The following is a 24,813-nucleotide window of genomic DNA, read 5'->3' as shown; positions in this document are numbered from 1 at the left end:
ATTCTCCTGCCTCAGCCTCCCGAGTAGCTGGGACTATAGGCACCCGCCACCACGTCCAGCTAATTTTTTTTTGTATTTTTAGTTGACACGGGGTTTCACCATGTTAGCCAAGGGGGTCTCAATCTCCTGACCTTGTGATCCGCCTGCCTCAACCTCTCAAAGTGCCGGGATTATAGGTGTGAGCCACCATGCCCAGCCAAGTTTACATAAATTTAAGCATCTTAATTTGATGATCTCCTCTACAATAAATACAAGGACTATTTAGACACGTGGAGAGATGTACGAGATGGGATGGGAAAACTTGTATTTGAGCAGATAATGGACAAAGAGACCTGCTGGGTTAAGATGAGACAATGGGTGTTAAATCCAACAAACACAGCTCCAGAAACACACAAGGGATTCAACGTAGATCAGCTCCTTGTCCCTGAGGAAGCTGGATAGATGGTCTTGTTCTCTTTCCTTTTGTTTATTTCTAAATTTCTTGCTATGTAGTTAAATTATACTTCTGTGACAAATTGAATACTTATTTTTAAACTACAGATTTTTGACTAAAGATAAAGTATATAATATGAGAATAAGACTGAACCTATTTTTTCTGAGAATTACTGCTAAGTAGAAAGAGAGGAAACCAAATAACAAAATTAAGTCCTGCAGAAAGACATCAGACACGACACAGAAAACATACAACACAGGTGCATATAATTTAAAAAGAAAAATCATGTAGAGATGTTATAACTAATAACTGTTATTATGAATGTATCCACAGCTATGGGAATGTAAGTGACAAAGATGGGCTGTTAATAAAGAGCAGTAAATGATTTTTCCATGGGTACAAAAAAAAGAAAAAAATGAAGAATAGCCAGTATTTGATAGCACAACAGGGTGAGTATAGTTAATAATGACTTAATCATACATTTTTAAATAACTTAAAGAGTGTAATTGGATAGTGTGCAACTCAAAGGATAAATGCTTGAGGGGACAGATACTCCATTCTTCATGATGTGCTTATTTCACATTGCATGCCTGTATTAAAGCATCTCATGCACCCCATCAATATCTACACCTACTACGTAACCACAGAAATTAAAAGTAATAATAATTCTTTCTATGCATCTCTGAGAGTTGACAGAATTAGGGTCTGAATGAGAATATAAGGTATGAGAAGGATATGGCTTCTTCCCAAGACATGTTACAGAGGGATGGAGAGAAGACAGTGTTAAACTAATAACATCTTAAAGGGACCTCATGACCTCACAAGCCAGAGCAGGCTACAGAGCATCTGGGAGCTGTAAAGAGAACTTCAGTGACACTGAAGTAAGAGTTAAGAGATGCACTCCAATTGCATTCTGAAGAGAGATCCCAGCAAGACCACTGACATCAGCTAGATTTTTTCAGCCCAAAGTAATAAACCTGCAAATTATCAGACCTTGATCACTACTCTGTACTTGGCTCTAATACGGTTAGTAAGGGGGCAGTGTCAGAATCCTTGAGAAAATAACCAGAACATCTTAGAATTTATTGTGCCCAAGACAATAGACTAATGTTCACTGGAGACCTCAAACAGATAATTTCAAAACTTTAGGAAAACAGCAGGCATTATCCCATGGCAATATGTTTTATATCTGAATTTCAACTCTATTATTTCAAGCTATGTGTGTCACTGTAGAGGCAGCTTCAACTTCAATTTTTTAACTTAAAAAGATATGCATATTTAGAATACAATTGGAAATGTTACATAATACTACCTTGTAGACCTCCGAGCAACCACTATACAAAGAGACACTGTTGTTATGAATAAGGACAACATCGTTCATCAAATGTGAAAAGCTATCCAAATGAAATCCAGAAAAAAAATTCCACTGAAGAAGAGAGAAATGGGCAAAGTAACCAAAGAAAGAATATTTACAATGAGACCGGGCACAGTGGCTCACGCCTGTAATCTCAGCACTTTGGGAGGATGAGGTGGGCAGATCACGAGATCAGGAGTTTGAGAACAGCTGGGCCAACATGGTGAAACACTGTCTCTAGTAAAAATATAAAAATTAGCTGGGCATGGTAGCCAGCAAATGTAATCCCAGCTACTTGGGAGGCTGAGGCAGGAGAATTGCCTGAATCCATAAGGCAGAGGTTGCAGTGAGCCGAGATCACACCACTGCACTCCAGTCTGGGTGACAGAGCAAGACTCCGTATCAGAAAAAAAAAAAAAATACTTATAATGAAAAGGAGGCAATATAAAGCAAACTGAATTAAACCCCGGAACAAATTAAGACTTGCAAAAATTGCTAAATGCAATCAAAGAGATTTTTTGTACACTCATAAGAGAAACCAGAAGAAGCTGCACTCTTTTGACAAAGCTCATAAGGATAAGAAAATAGAAAGACAGATCCGGTTCCAAGATGGCCGAACATGAACAGCTCCAGTCTACAGCTCCCAAGGTGAGTGACACAGAAGACAGGTGATTTCTGCATTTCCAACTGAGCTTTGAAGACAGCAGTGGTTCTCCCAGCATGGAGTGTGAGATCTGAGGACAGACAGACTGCCTCCTCAAGTGGGTCCCTGACCCCTGAGTAGCCTAACCGGGAGACACCTCCCAGTAGGTGCCAACTGACAACTCATACAGCCAGGTGCCCCTCTGAGAGAAGCTTCCAGAGGAAGGATCAGGCAGTAACATTTGCCATTCTGCAATATTTGCTGTTCTGCAGCCTCCGCTGGTGATACCCAGGCAAACAGGTCCTCCAGCAAACTCCAACAGACCTGCAGCTGAGGGACCTGACTGTTAGAAGGAAAACTAACAAACAGAAAGGACACCCATACCAAAACCCCATCGGTACATCACCATCATCAAAGACCAAAGGTAGGATAAAACCACAAAGATGGGGAGAAACCAGAGCAGAAAAGCTGAAAATTCTAAAAATCAGAGCGCCTCTTCTCCTCCAAAGCAACACAGCTCCTCGCCAGCAATGGAACAAAGCTGGACGGAGAATGACTTTGACGAGTTGAGAGAAGAAGGCTTCAGACGATCGGTAATAACAAACTTCTCCGAGCTAAAGGAGGATGTTCGAACCCATCACAAAAAAGCTAAAAACCTTGAAAAAAAGATTAGATGAATGGCTAACTAGAATAAACTGCACAGAGAAGACCTTAAATGGCCTGATGGAGCTGAAAACCATGGCAAGAGAACTACATGACGCATGCACAAGCTTCAGTAGCCGATTCAATCAAGGGGAAGAAAGGATATCAGTGACTGAAGATCAAAGGAATGAAATGAAGCGAGAAGTTTAGAGTAAAAAGAATAAAAAGAAACAAAGTCTCCAAGAAATATGGGATTATATGAAAAGACCAAATCTACATCCGATGGGTGTACCCGAAAGTGACAGGTAGAACAGAACCAACTTGGAAAATGCTCTTCAGGATATTATCCAGGAGAACTTCCCCAACCTAACAAAGCAGGCCAACATTCAAATTCAGGAAATACAGAGAATGTCACAAAGATACTGCTCGAGAAGAGCAACTCCAAGACACATAATTGTCAGATTCACCAAAGTAGAAATGAAGGAAAAAATATTAAGGGCAGCCAGAGAGAAAGGTTGGATTACGCACAAAGGGAAGCCCATCAGACTAACAGCGGATCTCTCGGCAGAAACTCTACAAGCCACAAGAGAGTGGGGGCCAACATTCAACATTCTTGAAGAAAAGAATTTTAAACCCAGAATTTCATATCCAGCCAAACTAAGCTGCATAAGAGAAGGAGAAATAAAATCCTTTACAGACAAGCAAATAATGAGAGATTTTGTCACCACCAGGCCTGCCTTACAAGAGATCCTGAAGGAAGCACTAAACATGGAAAGGAACAACCAGTACCAGCCACTGAAAAAACATGCCAAATTGTAAAGACCATCGATGACAGGAAGAAACTGCATCAATTAATGAGCAAACTAACCAGCTAACATCATAATGGCAGGATCAAATTCACATATAATGATATTAACCATAAATGTAAATGGGCTAAATGCTCCAATTAAAAGACACAGACTGGCAAATTGGATAGAGAGTCAAGACCTGTCAATGTGCTGTATTCAGGAGATCCATCTCACGTGCAGAGACACACACAGGCTCAAAATAAAGGGATGGAGAAAGGTCTACCAAGTAAATGGAAAATAAAAAAAAGCAGAGGTTGCACTCTTAAGTCTCTGATAAAACAGACTTTAAACCAACAAAGATCAAAAGAGACAAGGAAGGCCATTACATAATGGTAAAGGGATCAATTCAACAAGAAGAGCTAACCATCTTAAATATATACGCACCCAATACAGGAGAACGCACATTCATAAAGCAAGTCCTTAGAGACCTACAAAGAGACTTAGACTCCCACACAATAATAATGGGAGACTTTAACACACCACTGTCAACATTAGATCAACGAGACAGAAAGTTAACAAGGATATCCAGGAATTGAACTCAGCTCTGCACCAAGCGGACCTAATAGACATCTACAGAACTCTCCACCCCAAAGCAACAGAATATACATTCTTCTCAGCACCACATCACACTTATTCCAAAACTGACCACATAGTTGGAAGTAAAGTACTCCTCGGCAAATGTAAAAGAACAGCAATTATAACAAACTGTCTCTCAAGACCACAGTGCAATCAAACTAGAACTCAGGATTAAGAAAATCAATCAAAACTGCTCAACTACATGGAAACTGAACAACCTGCTCCTGAATGACTACTGGGTACATAAAGAAATGAAGGCAGAAGGCCGGGCGCAGTGGTTCAAGCCTATAATCCCAGCACTTTGGGAGGCCGAGATGGGTGGATCACGAGGTGAGGAGATCGAGACCATCCTGGCTAACACGGTGAAACCCCGTCTCTACTAAAAAATACAAAAAACTAGCCGGGCGAGGTGGTGGGCGCCTGTAGTCCCAGCTACTCGGGAGGCTGAGGCAGGAGAATGGCGTGAACCTGGGAGGCGGAGCTTGCAGTGAGCTGAGATCCGACCACTGCACTCCAGCCTGGGAGACAGAGCAAGACTCCATCTCAAAAAAAAAAAAAAAAAAAAAAAAATGAAGGCAGAAATAAAGATGTTCTTTGAAACCAATGAGAACAAAGATACAACATACCAGAATCTCTGGGACACATTTAAAGCAGTGTGTAAAGGGAAATTTATAGCACTAAATGCCCACAAGAGAAAGCAGGAAAGATCTAAAATTGACACCCTAACATCACAATTAAAAGAATTAGAGAAGCAAGAGCAAACACATTCGAAGCGAGCAGAAGGCAAGAAATAACTAAGATCAGAGCAGAACTGAAGGAGACAGAGACACAAAAAACCCTTCAAAAAAAATCAATGAATCCAGGAGCTGGTTTTTTGAAAAGATCAACAAAATTCATAGACCGCTAGCAAGGCTAATAAAGAAGAAAAGAGAGAAGAATCAAATAGACGCAATAAAAAATGATAAAGGGGATATTACCACTGATCCCACAGAAATACAAACTACCATCAGAGAGTACTATAAACACTTCTACACGAATAAGCTAGAAATCCCAGAAGAAATGGATAAATTCCTGGACACATACATCTTCCCAAGACTAAACCAGGAAGAAGTTGAATCCCCAAAGAGACCAATAACTAGCTCTGAAATTGAGGCAATAATTAAGAGCCTACCAACCAAAAACAGTCCAGGACCAGATGGACTCACAGGCGAATTCTACCAGAGGTACAAAGAGGAGTTGATACCATTCCTTCTGAAACTATTCCAACCAACAGAAAAAGAGGGAATCCTCCCTTACTCATTTCATGAGGCCAACATCATGCTGATAGCAAAGCCTGGCAGAGACACAACAAAAAAAGAGAATTTTAGACCAATATCCCTGATGAACATTGATGCAAAAATCCTCAATAAAATACTAGCAAACCGAATGCAGTAGCACATCAAAAAGCTTATCCACCACGATCAAGTGGGCTTTATCCCTGGGATGCAAGGCTCGTTCAACATACACAAATCAATAAATGTAATCCATCATATAAACAGAACCAAAGACAAAAACCACGTGATTATCTCAATAGATGCAGAAAAGGCCCAAAACATAATTCAACAGCCCTTCATGCTAAAAATTCTCAATAAATAGGTATTGATGGGATGTATGTCAAAATAATAAGAGTTATTTACGACAAACACACAGCCAGTATCATGCTGAATGGGCAAAAACTGGAAGCATTCTCTTTGAAAACTGGCACAAGACAAGAATGCCCTCTCTCATCACTCCTATTCAACACAGTGTTGGAAGTTCTGGCCAGGACAATCAGGCAGGAGAAAGAAATAAAGGGTATTCAATTAGGAAAAGAGGAAGTCAAATTGTCCCTGTTTGCAGATGACATGATTGTATATTTAGAAAACCCCATCGTCTCAGCCCAAAATCTCCTTAAGCTGATAAGCAACTTCAGCAAAGTCTCAGAATACAAAATCAATGTGCAAAGATCACAAACATTCCTATACACCAATAACAGACAGAGAGCCAAATCATGAGTGAACACCCTTTCACAACTGCTTCAAAGAGAATAAAATACCTAGGAAACCAACTTACAAGGGATGTGAAGGACCTCTTCAAGGAGAATTACGAACCACTGCTCAACAAAATAAAAGAGGACACAAACAAATGGAAGAACATTCCATGCTCATGGATAAGAAGAATCAATATTGTGAAAATGACCATACTGCTCAAGGTAATTTATAGATTCAATGCCATCCCCATCAAGTTACTAATGACTTTCTCCACAGAATTGGAAAAAACTACTTTAAAGCTCATACGGAACCAAAAAAGACCCCGCATCGCCAAGACAATCCTAAGCCAAAAGAACAAAGCTGGAGGCATCATGCTACCTGACTTCAAACTAAACTACAAGGCTACAGTAACCAAAAGAGCATGGTACTGGTACCAAAACAGAGATATAAACCAATGGAACAGAACAGAGGCCTCAGAAGTAACACTACACATTTACAACCATCTGATCTTGGACAAACCTGACAAAAACAAGATATGGGGAAAGAATTCCCTATTTAATAAATGGTGCTGGGAAAACTGGCTAGCCGTACGTAGAAAGCTGAAACTGGATCCCTTCCTTACACCTTAAACAAAAATTAATTCAAGATGGATTAAAGACTTAAAAGTTAGACCTAAAACCATAAAAAACCCTAGAAGATAACCCAGGCAATACCATTCAGGACATAGACATGGGCAAGGACTTCATGACTAAAACACCAAAAGCAATGGCAACAAAAGTCAAAATTGACAAATGGGAGCTAAAGAGCTTCTGCACAGGAAAAGAAACTACCATCAGAGTGAACAGGCAACCTACAGAATGGGAGAAAACTTTTACAATCTACCCATCTGACAAAGGACTAATATCCAGAATATACAAAGAACTCAAACAAATTTACAAGAAAAAATCAAACCACCCCATCAAAAACTAGGCAAAGGATATGAACAGACACTTCTCAAAAGAAGACATTTATGCAGCCAACAGACACATGAAAAAATGCTCATCATCACTGGCCATCAGAGAAATGCAAATCAAAACCACAATGAGATATCATCTCATACCAGTTAGAATGGCAATCATTAAAAAGTCAGGAAACTACAGGTGCTGGAAAGGATGTGGAGAAATAGGAACACTTTTACACTGTTGGTGGGACTGCAAACTAGTTCGACCATTGTGGAAGACAGCGTGGCAATTCCTCAAGGATCTAGAACTAGAAATACCATTTGACCCAGTCATCTCATTACTGGGTATATACCCAAAGGATTATAAATCACGCTGCTATAAAGACACATGCACACGTATGTTTACTGCAGCACTATTCACAATAGCAAAGACTTGGAACCAACCCAAGTGTCCATCAATGATAGACTGGATTAAGAAAATGTGGCACATATACACCATGGAATACTATGCAGCCATAAAAAAGGTTGAGTTCATGTCCTTTGTAGGGACATGGATAAAGCTGGAAAGCATCATTCTGAGCAAACTATCACAAGGACAGAAAACCAAACACCGCATGTTCTCACTCATAGGTGGGAACTGAACAGTGAGAACACTTGGACACAGCGTGGGGAACATCACACACCGGGGCCTATCGTGGGAAGGGGGAGTGGGGAGGGGGGAGGGATAGCATTAGGAGATATACCTAATGTAAATGATGAGTTAATGGGTGCAGCACACCAACATGGCACATGTATACATATGTAACAAACCTGCACGTTGTGCACATGTACCCTAGAACTTAAGGGACTAAAAAAAATTTAAAAAAAAAGAAAATAGAAAGACAATTTTTCTTAGGTTCCCACCACCTGAAAAGGGAACTCTTTAGATGGTAAAATGCAAAACAAATGCTGACAAGAAGGGATTGCAGCCCACAATGAGTGACGCAGATATAAGAAAATGTTACTTTTTCTTTACAAATTGGAAAGGAGTTTGTCTTCTAGTCTCAACACATATTTCACAGAATAATGAGAGAAGTTCTGGGTGGAAGCACTAAAAGGAGGGAGGTGACCTCTGAGGTGCCGCAGAGGTCTGAGACATGAGGCGACCCCGGGAGAGGAAATGCCTGAGCAACGGGCCGAAAAGCGCAGCTTCAGCACTGGCATTCGGTTTATTTGCTGACTTATTAGCTGTCTCCTTGTAAAGGCAATTTGATTAACCAAAAGTATGGATGATGTGATGGGTAATTTCATGTGTCAATTTGACTAGGCCAGGGGTCCCAGATATTTGGTCAAACATCATTCTACATGTTTCTGCAAGGGTGTTTTGGGAGGAGATTAAAAATTTAATTGGTCGAGTAAAACACTCTGCCCTCCATATGTGGATGGGCCTCAACCAATCAGCTGAAGGTTGGATGAAACAAAAATACCCCCTACCACCACCAGAAAAGAGAGAATTCTCTAGAATTCATCTGCAGCAGCAGCTCTTCTTGCCTGTCGGCCTTCAAACAGAACGTCAACTCTCCTTCAATCTCCAGCCCACCAGCTCACCCCGCAGATGAGATTTCCCAGGCTCCATAACCACACGAGCCAGTTCTTTACAGTAAATCTCCCATGTATATCCTATTCATTCTATTTCTCTGACACAGAGGCTATAAAGGAAATTTGGGGAGTGGTGGTTAAAAAAGAGAATCTGGGTCCACATTACTCTGACAGGTTGGAATGCAGTTTGAGTCTAATTAAACGGTAAATGACAGTTGTAGGTGATAAATACCTATATTTCAATTCAAAATGCCAACTGTAAAAGTAAAGGGGCTTTTAGGTCAAAGTTGGCTTCTCAGTTTTATTTTTATAATACTACCCTGAACGCTATAACCCTGCTGACCTTCTCATCATTCCCTGTGTTTCCATGAATCTGAGCTAGCCACCCACTTATTCACATTCTATAGATATTGACTACTGATCACTTTCTGGGCATGCTAGGTGCTGGTGATACAAAATGCCTCTCAATTACATCACAGTCATGTGACAGTGATATATGCAAAAGTTACTGCTATACAATAAGCCCAGTGTAATAAGAGAGGCCCATAAAGGTACCTATTGTGGATTTTCCATTAAAAGAGTAATGAAAGTGAGGAAGTGTGGTCAGGAAAGGCATCATACAGTTTGGTTTGTAGTATTCCAAGAGAAATTAGGGAAAAGGTATTGTGGATTTTCCAGGAGAAAAAATGAATGCAAAGACATGGTGATAGGAAAAAAGTGACATGCCCAGCTGAGGGAGACAGTACCATGGGGGCAGGACAAATGGGGAAGGGAATTAGGAACTCAGAAAAGCCGAGGAGAAAAACTGAAGATGCTGGTGTGTTTTTCTTAGGAGTTTGAATCTAATATTGAAAAATATTGAAAAATGTAACTGTGAAATGCAGCATGAAGGCAAAACTTGCTTCCTTAACGTAAATGTGTTAAAATGGAATAAATATATGGACTCATTTTGTAGACGGGTACCCTATGGTTATCAACTACACTGTGGCAGGTCACCTCCTCTGCCCTGCCTTGTACTTCTTGGCTCTCCTTTTACTCTGGCCAGTGCTGGGCTAATGGGCTCCTCACAGTATAATGTGGCAGCACCTTCCTAAGTGTTCTTAGGAAGTTATTCCTAAGAAGTTAAGTGTTCAAGTTCTCTGTTTGTCTCTTGGCCTCTGCGATGCCTGCAGATACCCAGTTGCAACCCATTCATTCATATTCCTCTCCTGAGAGCCAGGAGTTAGCGCCCCAAGGGCAGTGCTGAATCCCTGGACAGGACTCGGGATAAACGCATTCCCCCTGCTGTCTCTCAGAAGCGCAGCTGTGGAACACATTCTACCGGCTTCCTGAGAGCTTCCCAGGGAGTTCATGCCCCAGTTGCTCACAGAAGTGACCAGCTCAGTGATGTCCCCTTTTGTTGGATTTTTCTTCTCTATTCCATTCTTCCCTCTTTTATGAGCTCACTTTCCAGAAGAGGCTACCTGCACCAATGGCCATCACAGGCTCAGCTTTCTAAGAAAACTCGGGCTGGGACAGCGGACTTTCCAGAATGGAATATGGGCAGTATTCTAAAATACTAAATAAAACACAATAGGAAAATCCAAGGGATGAATGTCACATGGCATGAAGAAGGAGGTAGAGGACATCTGCCTAGCCTGCCAAAAACAAAACAAATTGACAATCAACCCTGGCCACCCAGGAGAAGAGCTTTGTCACAGCAATTCTTCCTCATATCCCAGAAAAGAGAGGAAGAAATGAGGACAGTAGAATCAACTGTGCCATCCAAAAAAGGAAGGTTGCCCAATCTCTTCTCTAGAATGTGTCAACTGTGATTTATGAAAAGACATCTGCTATTTTTATATTGCAGTGTTTGCTTATCTATAGGTAAGATCTTCTCACTACTTCTTATGTCATGTTATCATTATATTCATGAAGATGATGACCACTGCACAGACAAGTACACTGTGAAGAACCATGAAGAGAGACTTTACCCTACTTGCAAGCTAACAAATGAGCCTGCCAGTTTGTTTTATGGTTGTGGCAGAAGATTCCTGGGTCAAAGCAAAGGACTGTATTACTTACAGCATAGCAAACAATATGAACATCAGCATGTCTGCATCAATTTCCTTGCCTCCAAGTCCTTTGGGGGAACATGGATGGGCACAGATGGATGTGTGCACACGCAGCGGGTCACATGACAAGTGAGGAGCCCTGAGCTTAGGGAATTCAGAGTTTTCTACGGGCAGCAGGCATTGCTTGCCCTTTGGCAACATTGCTGAAATAAATCTCTTATAGTTCAAGATGTGTTGATAAGCGTGTTAAGCTTATTTTTATACATGAAAAATAGCAAATTATTTTATATGGTTATTCACAGCATCTCAAAATCTATGTGATATTAGCTTAATTATAATTTTTAAAAACCATTTGGGTTCCTGTAATTGTTAATGGACGAGAATAAAAAGAGAGAAATTAGTTGCTTTCTTAAAGCTAAGCAACATCATTTTCTATTGAGGAACCCAAAACTTGTCCTAACTTTTACAAATGTTTGTAAATTGTAGGTTCTGTGACAGCCTGTGCTATAAAATTTCATAGGCTTGTAAGAGCTTTCTTAACACAACTGTGGACTTACAGCAGTTCAAATCAGCACAAGAATCATAAACCCTACATTTGAACAGCTATATAACATTATATATTTATTTTCCCATTTGATGTTGAATTACTTTTTCTACCGATCTTCTAACAATAAATTCATAAATATCTTAATTATAGCAAACGTGAAGTTCTTAAAGTTGAGAATCGTCATATATATTTCTATTACAGAGATATATTCTTCAAAAAGTCATCTAAAATAGGAAACCCAATTGGGAGACACCTTAAAAGGCAATCTGCCACAACAGAGGCTTTGCTTAAAATACTGTTCGCTTTGTATTTGTGTTAATAATTGATTTGTTGGCCGGGCGTGGTGGCTCAAGCCCATAATCCCAGCACTTTGGGAGGCCGAGACGGGCGGATCACGAGGTCAGGAGATGGAGACCATCCTGGCTAACACGGTGAAACCCCGTCTCTACTAAAAATACAAAAAACTAGCCGGGCGAGGTGGCGGCGCCTGTAGTCCCAGCTACTCGGGAGGCTGAGGCAGGAGAATGGCGTGAACCCGGGAGGCGGAGCTTGCAGTGAGCTGAGATCTGGCCACTGCACTCCAGCCTGGGCGACAGAGCGAGACTCCGTCTCAAAAAAAAATAATAATAAAATAAAATAAAATAATTGATTTGTCTTCGAAATTAAATTAGGAATCTATTGTATCTAGTGGACTTGAAATCAAAGCCCCTTCCCCATTCCTTATCTTCACTGCTGTGTTCAAAAAGACTAGACTCCAGGGACCTGTTAGAAGCTGGGTTAGAGATAGGATGTCTGAGAGACACCCTTCTTTCACAGTCTGAGGATATGCATGTGTGTGTATGTGTGTGGGGAGCGGGTTCAGGAGGTTAACTGTACCAGGGCAGGCATAATACTATATTTTAAATCCCTCCTTCTGTTATAAATGTAAGCTGCAAATAGTCTCTGCTCCCAGTGGCAGCAATCATAAACTCACTTAGTTCTGCCTGTAATTTTATTTAATTTAACATGTGACACTGAGACAGTGTTTTTTTTTAATTCACTTATAACTTCTTCCTCACCCACATTCCAGCCAAATAAATACATACTTATAGAAAAATGTGACTGTTTTCCTGGGCACCCCAACAATTCAACTGTCCCTAAAACACCAGGTTCAACTTAAATTCTATTAGCTTGTCTGAGGGCTAAGATAGCTAAAAATCCAAGACAAAGTATCATTTGCGCATATGGAGGGAGCTCTGATTTAATAGATACCTAAAATTGATAGGTAATATTTTAGATCAAATCACTCCATTAAGACAAAGACTAATTCAATTGCTTGCTCAGTTTCCAAAGAAACCCTTCCATTTCAGTCTAGTGTTCCATAGACATTGACTTTACATTAAAAGGACAGTGAAGAGATCTGAGCTGGCCAGAAAGTTGAAGCTCAAGGTTGTAGAAGATTTGAGTTACCAAGTCCAAGCCTTCTAAAAGATTCCCAATATGTATGTATATCATTTCCCTAACTCTACACTTGCCTGAGAAACGATGACATTCAATAACTTTTTTCCGTTGGATTTGGTTACAAAATAAGTCAAGGAACTACAAGAAATATATTTCCTGGAAAAATATAATATTATACATATATTATATATTCAAACCTCTGTAAAGCATATAAAGTATAAGCATATACTGAATTATAAGGCATAACTCAATATGTTGATTTTAACCTAAAATTTTCTTAAGGCCTCAATTGCAAATGTTTTAATTGCCAATGGTTCATAAACACATCTGTGAATTAGAAGCAAGTAATATCCTCTGTTTTTAAACTCTCAAAAAATGTGATTATACTTAATCAAAAGTAATTCAAACCACAGCCCAGGCAATACATATTAGACCATGTCCTCTTGGTAATTTAATTCTTAGCAATAATTTTAATTGCTGCCTTATTAAGTAGGTATGCTACTTAAATTATAATCCTGTAGTTACAAGGTTAAAACTATTTTAAAATCTCAAATGTTTTTATGTTTCAATCACTCTTATTATTATTATGACAAAAATGTTCATTAACTGAAACACATGCAGTATCATTTTTAGCCCCCACTTTATGGTATTTTTTAATTTTTATTACCAGAGTAGTCATTTCATTATAAAATTTTAACCAAGCTAAGCATATACTCCATTTTTTTTTCGAAAAATAGATTTACTGTAGGCCTGTTAAGGCTATCATAGTAAGTAATGAATTTCACACTTTCCTTCTATACCGTATCACAACACATCAAGCAGATATATGAAATCCTTGACAAAAGACATTTAAAACAATTCTATGCTTTATATGTCAAGTGGAAAAGGAATATTTTTTCTACAGTGACAGAGCAGACTTGACATGTGCACAATCACGTACAACCAAGCTCTTACAACGTGGAGCAACCCGGCCGAGGGGCAAGCAACCTTCCAGAGAAGAGTCTCATCAAAGGTGCGGAAGCCCATTCCAGAAGACCAGGTGACAGTCAGTCTGAGGGTTCATTTAGATAGACAAGCTTTAAAAAGTACCTCGAAGATGATACAGATGTCCTAGGCAATAAACTTCCCAAAAAGAATGGGGAACAATCCCAATGCCAGTTACATCTTTTTCACTCAGAAATGCAGGCTAGTTTGATTTAGAGTCATACATAAATGAACTGTTATTTCTCAATAATTGTTTGATTTTTTCAGCCTCTTTATTTTTAATCTACATCTCTTAGGTAAAATTCATCAATTTAACTACCTTTATCTGAGTTTTTCTACTAGTCCATGTTTCCTTTAAACACAAGTTTGAATGGTTTTTTAAAGTAACCATTTGATTTTGAAACAAATTTACAGAAAACATGGAAGAACTATGCTAATATGCTGTATCACCCCTGAATACTTCAATGTGCATTTCCTACAACAAAGATGTTCTCCTATATAACCATAATATGATCATCACAGTCATCATGGATAAAGTTCCAATATTTAATCCGCAAATCTTGTTCAAGTTTCACCAATTCCCAGTCATGTCCTTTATAACATAAGCATTTAATGCAGAATAGTATTTAGTTGTCTTTGTTTTCTTAGTCTCTGTCAATCTGGAATGCTGCCTTCCTCACTCCACTCAACCTCTGACAACTTGCTATAGGTCACCACCAGTGCTGTCTCCTGTCTTTCCAGGTCCCCATCCTTGCTATGCTGTGGATGCTTATCTTACCCCGCTGGTTTCTGAATGCTCTGCCATGGCCCTGGGCCTCCCCACTACCCAGCATGGATGCCTAAGCTAAACTGAAAGACTTTGGACTCAACTGTTCAGAAAGAGAAGGGGAGAGGAAGAGGAAGCAGAATACCAAGTAATTGGATTTTCTTTTTTTCATGATCAAACCAATGTCTTGGAATTGATTATCATTTCCACGGGCTACTTATGCTCCATACTATTTGTATAGAGCTTGGTGAAAATGAATAAAAGCATCTGAACTCCTTTTTTTTTTTTTTTTTTGAGACAGAGTCTCACTCTGCTGCCCAGGCTGCAGTGCAGTGGCGCAATCTCAGCTCACTGCCTCCTCACAGGCACCTGCCACCATGCCTGGCTAACTTTTTTGTATTTTTAGTAGAGATGGGGTTTCACCATGTTGGCCAGGCTAGTTTCAAACTCCTGACCTCAAGTGATCCACCTGCCTCAGCCTCCCAAAGTGCTGGGATTACATACGTGAGCCACCACACCAAGTCTAAACTCCATTTTTTATAGAGTACCATTTGACACTAAAATTAAAAGTCTGTTACTCATCTGCAGAATCTATCTTTAAATGGTATTACTAAAAGGTCCAAAATGAAACATCTGCAAAAATAATTATTCCTATACTCTGTGAGATATCTTTCCTGACACATTTTACATCATAAGTGAGTTTCCTAACAAACCCACACACACTCTATAGTAGGCTTACCCTTCTTTCCCCAGGCTGGCTGGCAAACTTGAAAAACCTAACCATTTAGGGGAAAAACTGAGGCAATTAAAATTAAAAGTGTTTTAGGCTAAAGTAATGAATTTAAATTAACCCACTGAAAAGTTACATCAAAGGCTATTACTCAGCATTTTACCAATTACAGGACTTTCTGCAACATCTGCCCAGCCATTTGTTTGTGTATACCTGGGATCAGTGCCCAGAGTTCAATCATTCTCTTGATTCTTCCTGTTGTTTTCAGGGACTCGATGAGAGCAATAAGTGACCCTTCACTCACTCTCAGGCAGGGAGACAAATTGAGAGTCGGAAAATAACTCTTAGATGAATTGTGACTAACCCAACTCTTATTATGAGACACAAATATGGATTAATCTAAGCTACAATGGAAGTCAGATTTGCCCACACCCCTCCTCCCACACCACAATGTCTTCATGTTCAGAAAGAAACGGCAGAGTCACAAGGATGATTTTAACATGAAAAGATGTGTTCAAGTCTTTGTTCCCGTCCTTTGGTGAAGGATAAACAGATAAAACAACATAAGGAAAATGCAAGAATCTATGGTCTGTCCTCAGAATTTTATACCCACTTCCACTGAAAAGTTCAGAAGAAAAAACAGGTGACACATTTATTGCTTTTATATTAACAGTAACTATCGTAAAATGCAAAGAATGCAGTCCTTTCTGGATATTGTATCCTCAAAAAGATGAAGCCTATGGAGGATGATTCAGAATAGTCTAAACAAAGAGCAAGTCTACAGGCACTGAAGTTAGGAAAACATTTCCCCTCACGCAGAATCCTCCTAACAAAGTTTTCCCATGTATTGTCGGGTCAAATAACATTCAGATAAACTGCACATAATCCCTAAAATGCCAAATGTTTACAGAGCTTTTTTTTTTTTTTTTTTTTTTTCCTGAGACGGAGTTTTGCGTTTTGCTCTTGTTGCCCAGGCTGGAGTGCTAGGGCGCCATCTTGGCTCACTGCAACCTCCACCTCCCAGGTTCAAGCGATTCTCCTGCCTCAGCCTACTGAGTAGCTGAGATTATAGGCACCTGCCACCACACCCAGCAAATTTTTTGTGATTTTAGTAGAGACAGGGTTTCACCATGTTGGCCAAGCTGGTCTCGAACTCCTGACCTCAGGTGATCCACCCACCTCGGCCTCCCAAAGTGCTGGGATTACAGACATGAGCCACCGCGCCCGGCCTAGAGAGCTCTTCTCATGAAGGGCCATTTCATGCCATCATCAACAGGCTGCCTTGGTGGGTGGCCAATGTGCTTCTGGAAAACCAGCTGTGAATAACGTGAGCAACTCGTGGTGTCTACGTGAGAAGGAAACTTTTCAATGTCCTTATTGACTTTCTTCTTGGTATTCAAGGTGGTCTCATTATTATAGTTATATAGTTTTATCCGGAAGAATTACTTGATCTAAAAGGTAATTTAAAATTAGTAAAATTTATTAGATATGAAGATACTACGTTTCACCAATGAAAGAAGACTGAAAACACCCACAAAATTAGTATTTAAATTCTAAGTGTCACTCAGTGACTGGCAAGAGCCCGTCTGATGCTAAGTCCATTTGGAACATCTGTCCCTGCCCTCCCCTCCTCCAAGAAGAATGTTCACTGTAAACGAGAAGAGCTTAATTTCTATGGGCTTTGTAATCCTTCCACTGGATGCCAAGCAAAATGACTATCAATACAACTAATCCTGAGAATAAAAAATCATCACAACTATGCAACAGAAACAGGAAAGGTGGTGCCAGGGTCTCACTCAGATTTCATTGCTTCGCTTTTCTCCAGGAAGGTCTTTTTGAAGCCTTGTTTATTCAACAGTAAGAGTGACCTCTAGTGACTTATCTTGTTGTTGTATTTTGCCAGTTGATTGGTGAATTACTCTAGCATGCGTTTCTATAAGTCATTCAATTATGTGTTTATTTAAGCCAAACAGCAGTTTCCATTACAAGACCTAAGGATTTTGATTTGATGTAAGTAACCACGTTTTATTAACAAAGCCTTCTCACAAAAGCAGATTAAAGTTGAATCTGAAACACGGTACAGCATCTGACCAAAGGAGTCCAGTCAGTGCGTTTTTGGGAGGGGCACACCAAGTGTAGGATTTAACTGAGGCACAGCTGAATCATGATGCACAGTGAGTGCATGAACCCATGTGTGTGCCCTGTGTGTGAAGAACTCAGGCTTGAGCCGGCAGCTAGAACAGCCCTGAGCTACGGCAAACTTTCCATGACAGCTTAGGAGAACTGCTGAAAGCTACCCTTGGTTATTCCGGAGTAATCTAAATTTACAAACATGGCCACTAGCACTTATTGGAACTTATTTCAAAGGAGATTTTCGTAGGAGGGGGCTGAGGCTGAGAGCGGGAATATGCCACTGAAAGACAAATAAAAGTGATTTCAGAAGAAGGAGGAAGACATTTTAAAAATTCTAATCTCATGGTTTGATTAATCAAGAAAGAAAGACAACCCCCTGATAGAGATTTACTCCAAGCCAAAAAATATATATATATATATATATGTAATGTTGTGTAAACATTTTTATGTGTGATAAAATATGGGTACATTACGATTTGCTCAACCGTCTGGAACATCATCATTATATCAGAATCATAGCCCATTCTAGAAATAAAGGCTTCCTAGGTGTTTACCAAATTAAGGAAAATAAAAAACAGGGAACCTAATGGCAAATTAAATAATGTAAAATATTAGCATCCAGAGAGGAATAATCTTCAAGATCACCTAAATGAATGGCTGAGTTTTGTCTTTAAGCAAGAACTTTCTACTATGAGAAACCAAGCCCCTGGCAGGGGTGTCCAAGTGTTATTCCCTTAGTAGTTAGGGCAAGTTATTAATTTGGGGTTCTTAAATTTAGTTTCGCCTACAGGCGCTCTGTCCCTACAGTGCATGGAAGTTAATTAGCATCTTAACTCTGAAGCTGCCAAGGTCGGCAAAACTGTAAGCTGCTAACATCTAAGTCGATGCAGTATGATGTAATGTCTGCCAGTTTTTTCCCTGTTAGACTTAATTCCTATACAATGTTTCAATCCTAAAAAGGAATAAATGACAGCATTTGCAGGCTAATCTCTTACTAAGATGTTCTTTTCAGGTTTTACAAAAACGTCCACTTTCTCAATGAATATTCAAATACATAGATTAAAAAGTCAAAACCTGCATGGTATATCTTAGACTACCCCACAGGAGGAAAGTCTATTGTAAACAAAATCGTCTTTTTCGGGTTGCAATTCCATAGAATTTTTTTAAGGTTCCTTGTGTTCAGGAACATGTTCTGCAATTCCACTTCCAAATATTACCCACAATAAAAAATACAAAGTTTTCCTGATAGCCTAGGGCAAGTTTTAAACCATTTGCGGTACTTACGTGGATTTCCTGCTCCTACGGGGCTCCAAGTGCGAGTGGGGAGAAGGAGCAGCACCTGGAGGACGGCCCAGGCCACCGAAGCCATGCTCACTTTGGCCAGGCGCCCTGCGACCCGGGCACGGCGATGGCCGCTCTGCGTCGCTCCTGCTCTCACTCCCGTCCCCTGCGCGGCTCCGACGCTGCTCTCTCCCTTCTCCAGTCCCTGGCTCTCTTCCTCACGCACTGGCAGCCCCGCCCGTCGGGGAGAAGCCCCAGCCTCTCCTCCCCGCTGCAGACGCTCCCGCCTAGCAGCGCCCGGCCCCAGGCTTCTCCGAGGTCGGCCCCGCGGACTCGCACCGCAGCTTTCTGGAGCGCTCGGGGCCGCGCGGCGCCGCCCCAGGCTCGGAGGCGGCAGGCGCGTCCCGAACACTAGGCGCGGGAGGCGGTCGGCGGCCCCGCGAGTCAAGAGGCGAGTGAGCGGGACGGACGCCCCAGCTCCGCCAGGCGCTCTCCTCCCGTTACACCGGTAGCTCCCTCCGTCCCTCCCTCCCACCGGGGCGGGGCGGCCGCGGTGCACGGACTCGCACCAAAGACCGCGCCGTCAGCCTCCGCCTGCAGGTGGAGAACGCCGGGCTTTATCACTCCGCTAGTCACCGAGCGCGCGGATCCGCACCCAGGAAAATCCTGTCCTGTCTGATTTCAAATAGGGAAGATGGAGCAGAAATAACTCTGCGGCGTGTACTCGGGCAGACGCGCGCACTCTTGGATTTTGCTGGGAATTCTGTCTTGAGAACCAAGCTGGGAAACCGAGCCAGGAGCAGGGCAAGGCCACTGAGCCCGGGTTGTGCGAGTGCAAGCCTTTATTTAAAGTTTTGATATTTTGTCTATCATGGAATTTTTTTTTTTTTTTTTTTTTTGCTATTACATTCAATTTTAAAACTATTTCATTCATTCAAGATTAGTGTTACTTAACAGTTGCGCCTGAGACTAGTGCGTTAGTCCCTTCACCCTAGTCCTGGCCTTGGTGGAAGTCTAAATTTACATTTTATTACAGTTTTCTGTCCAAAGGAGCGACCCCTGCAAGTGTAGGATGAGGAGCTCAATCCAGCAGCGGCTAACACTGCACTCCTTGGGCGCCTGCTGTGTGCTGGGGGGCGGGTTGTGTGGGGCGCGGGGGTCGTGGGGGGAGTTTTTCTCTTTCTCTCTTCCTCTGCTTCTCAGATTCACAGGACGGGCAAACATTGACAAACTCACATTACCAGCACCGCAAGGTTCCAAAAAAAAAAAAAAGATACTAACTTTTTTAGGTGGTATCTCGAAGAAACAGCTTTTAATCGTCCCTTTGGAAAGAGAACTTTGAAAGGCTTTTTCGGCCGGGCGCGGTGGCTCAAGCCTGTAATCCCAGCCCTTTGGGAGGCCGAGGCGGGCGGATCACGAGGTCAGGAGATCGAGACCATCCTGGCTAACACGGTGAAACCCCGTCTCTACTAAAAAATACAAAAAACTAGCCGGGCGTGGTGGCGGCGCCTGTAGTCCCAGCTACTCGGGAGGCTGAGGCAGGAGAATGGCGGGAACCCGGGAGGCGGAGCTTGCAGTGAACCGAGATCGCGCCACTGCACTCCAGCCTGGGCGACAGAGCGAGATTCCGTCTCAAAAAAACAAGAAAGGCTTTGACTTCATTAAAGTGAATTCAAATGTAACACTGATAGAAGAACCACCTTACAAAGTCATTCTTGAATTATTAATTGGGTTCACTTACTTTTGCACAAGAACTCTGTAAATAGCGCCTCTTTTATTACAGAAAAAATTATAAATCTAAAGTTTTGATTGACAGATCAGTTGCCTTCAGTGAGATAGAAAGAGAGAAAATGGAAATCATTTTCTAAATTGGACCTAGAATAAAACAACAAATGTCAATCTATTATTGTACCAATTTGTCAGACGTCAGAAGGAGTCTTGAAAAATGTGAACTTGGTCGGGTGTGGTGGCTCACGCCTGTAATCTCAGCACCTTGGGAGGTCGAGGGGGGCGGATCACGAGGTCAGGTGCTCCAGACCATCCTGGCCAATATGGTGAAACCCCGTCTCTACTAAAATACAAAAAATTAGCTGGGCATTAGTGGCGCGTGCCCGTAGTCCCAGCTACTCGGGAGGCTGAGACAGGAGAATCGCTTGAACCCGGCAGGCAGAAGTTGCAACGAGCTGACATGGCACCACTGCACTCCAGCCTGGTGACAGAGCAAGACTGTCTCAAGAAAAAAAAAAAAAAAAAAAGTGAACTTGAATGTTCAGAGTGTTAGGCTTAGTGGAGAAAGGCCGAGAAACTTCTATGGTGGTAGACATTTGCAATTAAAAAAAAACTGGCTTCATTAAACTGTAAAATCACTAGTGTAGTAAGGGTGAATGCATTTTTTACAACATTGGAGGAATGTCTTTATGAATATTATTCCCAATACATAAAATATACGTTTTACACACTTATAGGTACACTCAAAATTTGTCCCAAATTGTTCATGTCTACTAAATGTATACACTATTTTATATGGTTAAAGCAATAAGCGTCAGCATTTTCTTCTAAGACAGGAAGCTCATAATTGTTGTTTTGATTCCCCTGCTTTTGACTTAAAACTTATTTAGGTTTATTCTACTTAGGTTTTTTGGTTAGGGGACTTGAAGTCCTTAGACATAAATGTATGTCTTGAAATGCATTATATGTGGCTATAACTGCTGCTACACGGTTAAATTATTATTTAAAACAGCATAGGCACTTGCTGTGGTGATAATGCTGGCAATGAACTTTGCAGACTAAGAGTAGTGAGGCTCTAGAAATTACTTTGTCTAGTAGAGAAGCATCCGTCACAATCATCACACACTATGCATTTACTGGACAAATGAAGGCATAAATTTGAGGTGGCTGATGTAACTGGAACACTGGATGTCCCGGTAAAAATATTAAATATCACAGATATAAATGTTTTATATGTTGCTGCTTTATTTCCTTTCTTCCCTACTTTCCATGGTAATGCGATTTAAACTTTGAAACTTCTTACTTACCTTCTGTTTAACCTTAACACGGATAATAAATACAATTACATTTTTTATTTCAATCTGGATAATGGTTGCATGATTCAACCAGAATAAGAAGGGAATAAGATCTACTTTGTAATAGCACATATTTAGGAAGTGAGTATATTTATATTGGAACAAATGATGATACTGAGGTGGGTTTGATGAATGGCTTCTGGATTATAAGAATGCAAGTGTTTGTTAAGACAGAGTCTTTTGAAATTTGTTCTTGAATATTTTGAATTAGAAAAGGAAGATTTAAAAAAGAATTGTATAAAGATAATGTTAATAATTGCCACTACCATCACCCCAACCCCACTGAGGTAACCAACGATACATAACAGGCTGACAGGCTGGTATGTATCCTTGTGTATCCTTGTTTGGCTCTTCTTTTTTTTTTTGAGGCAGAGTCTCGCTCTGTCACCTAGACTGGAGTGCAGTGGTGTGATCTTCGCTCACTGCAACCTCTGCCTCCCAGGTTCAAGCAATTCTTGTGCCTCAGCCTCCTGAGTCGCTGGGACAACAGGTGAGCGCCGCAACACTCAGCTAAGTTTTTGTATTTTTGGTAGGGACAGGGTTTTTCCATGCTGCCCAGGCTGGTCTCCAAGTTACTGAGCTCAAGTGATCCACCCGCCTTGGCCTCCCAAAGTGTTGAGATTACAGGCGTGAGCCATCACACTCAGCACTTCTTATATGTAAACACATACAGCACGTAGAGTTGTGCTTATTTTGTTTCAATAAGGTTTTACCTTGTACTTTATACTCTCATGCTGCAATTTTATCTTCTCTCTTTGTAGTATACCTGTGCATTCCAGTCTAAGCTAGAACTTAATTTTCAGTTTTATAAAATAGAGAATATAAAAATATAACCACATTTGTCTGCCAATCTAATAGCACTTTAATTCCTAAATAGATCTGCTTTCACAAATATACTACTTCTCAAAGAATTATTTTTCTTGTGACATTTTTCTAAGCAATGCAATATGATATTAATCAGATTTTTGAAAACACTACTGCATGAGTCAAGGCCCAGAAAGAAAGCATGATTCGCTCAGATAGTTTAAAGGAACAGGCTGTAAAGAAAAGTGAAGGGGCCCCCTAGTGACATTGTGGCACCCGAAGACAAGCAATAGCAGAAAGCCTTTGCCACCGACAGCAGAGGGACAGAGAGAGGAAAGGCTGTTGCCAGATCTCCAGAAAGCAGCAGCCGAGGAACAGAAAGGTCTGCAGGAGCTGTAGTCATAGAAGTAAAAAAAGTTGTCAGAGCCTGGAAACAGGCTTGAGTAGGGAAGAAACTTTTTGAGCTCTGGTTTCTGAAAGCTTCCTTTTTCTGTGGGTGTCTCTCATTAGCCAAGACCAACGGGAAGTCAGCTGGGAGTGGAGCAGGGTGACACTCGGGCAGGAAGGGTGACATTGGGGCTGGAAGGGTAGAGGGTGGTTCTGAGGACCTCCACAAAGAATGGCCAGCACATCCTAGAACATTAACACTTGTCAAATCAAAAAAGAGTTTATTTTTGCTTTGTGCATTCATGTTCTTTAATGAACAATTTATAAAGTAATGGCTTAGAATAGAAATCTAAAGCTTTTATTTTTTAAATTATGAACTGAAGTAATCATACTTGCTAGAAATTAAACCAGAACTTTGAGGTCAAATAGGTTACTCTTTCTTCTATTTATACAACAGGAAAGATTAATAGTGCTGAATATCGTAGTTTTGAATGGAACTTTATATTAACTTCAACATCAGGAAATCACCAGAGTCCACTTACCTTTCCTTATTTTTCACAGAAATAGAAAGATTGATGTTCTCATAGAGCAAAAAAGATGAAGTCTGACTTCTTGTGACCTTCTGACATCCATCAGTATTTTAGGAAAACAATTCTCACATTTCAGAACCAATTGGGAATTAAGTTGAGCTCAAATACAAAGGGAAATATTCTTTATTAAAACATTATAAATTATTTTTGTGAAATGAATAAGCTAGCCTAAAATCGAATCCTTCCAAACTACAGTAGATTTAAAAACAACAACAACAAGTGAATAAATGGTAAACAAGTTGAAATTTTCTTTCCAGTTTCTTATCACTGGTTAACTGGGAAGAATTGAAAAGTTAGAAGAGGAGAAAATTATAATCAATGGCTATTCCATTAAAAAATTGCTTATCTGTTTTATTGAAATTGATTCTATAGAGAGCCCCTGATTGCATATTTGATAAGGAACATTAATGCTGATACATAAAATACCATATGTGCTCATCTATGAAAGAAAGCATTCTTGGCTGGGCACAGTGGCTGTAATCCCAGCACTTTGGGAGGCCGAGGCGGACGGGATCACGAGGTCATGAGATGGAGACCATCCTGGCTAACACGGTGAAACCCCGTCTCTACTAAAAAATACAAAAAACTAGCCGGGCGACCTGGCGGGCGCCTGTAGTCCCAGCTACTCGGGAGGCTGAGGCAGGAGAATGGCGTGAACCCGGGAGGCGGAGCTTGCAGTGAGCTGAGATCCGGCCACTGCACTCCAGCCCGGGCGGCAGAGCGAGACTCCGTCTCAAAAAAAAAAAAAAAAAATACAAAAAAAAATACAAAAAAAATAACCAGGCGTAGTAGCGGGTGCCTGTAGTCTCAGCTACTCGGGACCCCGAGGCAGGAGAATCGCTTGAACCCCGGAGGCGGAGCTTGCAGTGAGCCAAGATCGCACCACTGCTCTCCAGCATGGGCGACGGAGCCAGACTCCGTCTCAAAAAAAAAAAAGGAAGAAAGAAAGCATTCTCCCAAATGTTTTCGTTTATAGAAGAAGATAAATCTC

At 40.9% G+C, this 24,813-nt stretch overlaps 1 protein-coding gene across 2 annotated transcripts in view; it reads right to left on the bottom strand.

Moving 5' to 3' along the window:
• Window positions 1–19,182, bottom strand: part of LOC104659883 (contactin-associated protein-like 3) — a 243,106-nt gene extending 223,924 nt beyond the window's left edge. The window contains exon 1 of one of the 2 annotated variants that reach the window (XM_010360050.2): window positions 18,962–19,182. In XM_010360050.2, the coding sequence (XP_010358352.2) occupies window positions 18,962–19,046 (85 nt within the window). In that variant the 5' untranslated portion in view covers window positions 19,047–19,182. The remainder of the gene's footprint in view (window positions 1–18,961) is intronic. The other variant, XM_010360049.2, reaches the window with a different exon arrangement.
• Window positions 19,183–24,813: the final 5,631 nt, after the last annotated feature.

This window comes from Rhinopithecus roxellana, chromosome 16 (genome assembly GCF_007565055.1).
Source record: "Rhinopithecus roxellana isolate Shanxi Qingling chromosome 16, ASM756505v1, whole genome shotgun sequence".
In the NCBI taxonomy this organism is placed as follows: Eukaryota; Metazoa; Chordata; class Mammalia; order Primates; family Cercopithecidae; genus Rhinopithecus; species Rhinopithecus roxellana.
This window is presented reverse-complemented; position numbering and strand designations above follow the sequence as displayed.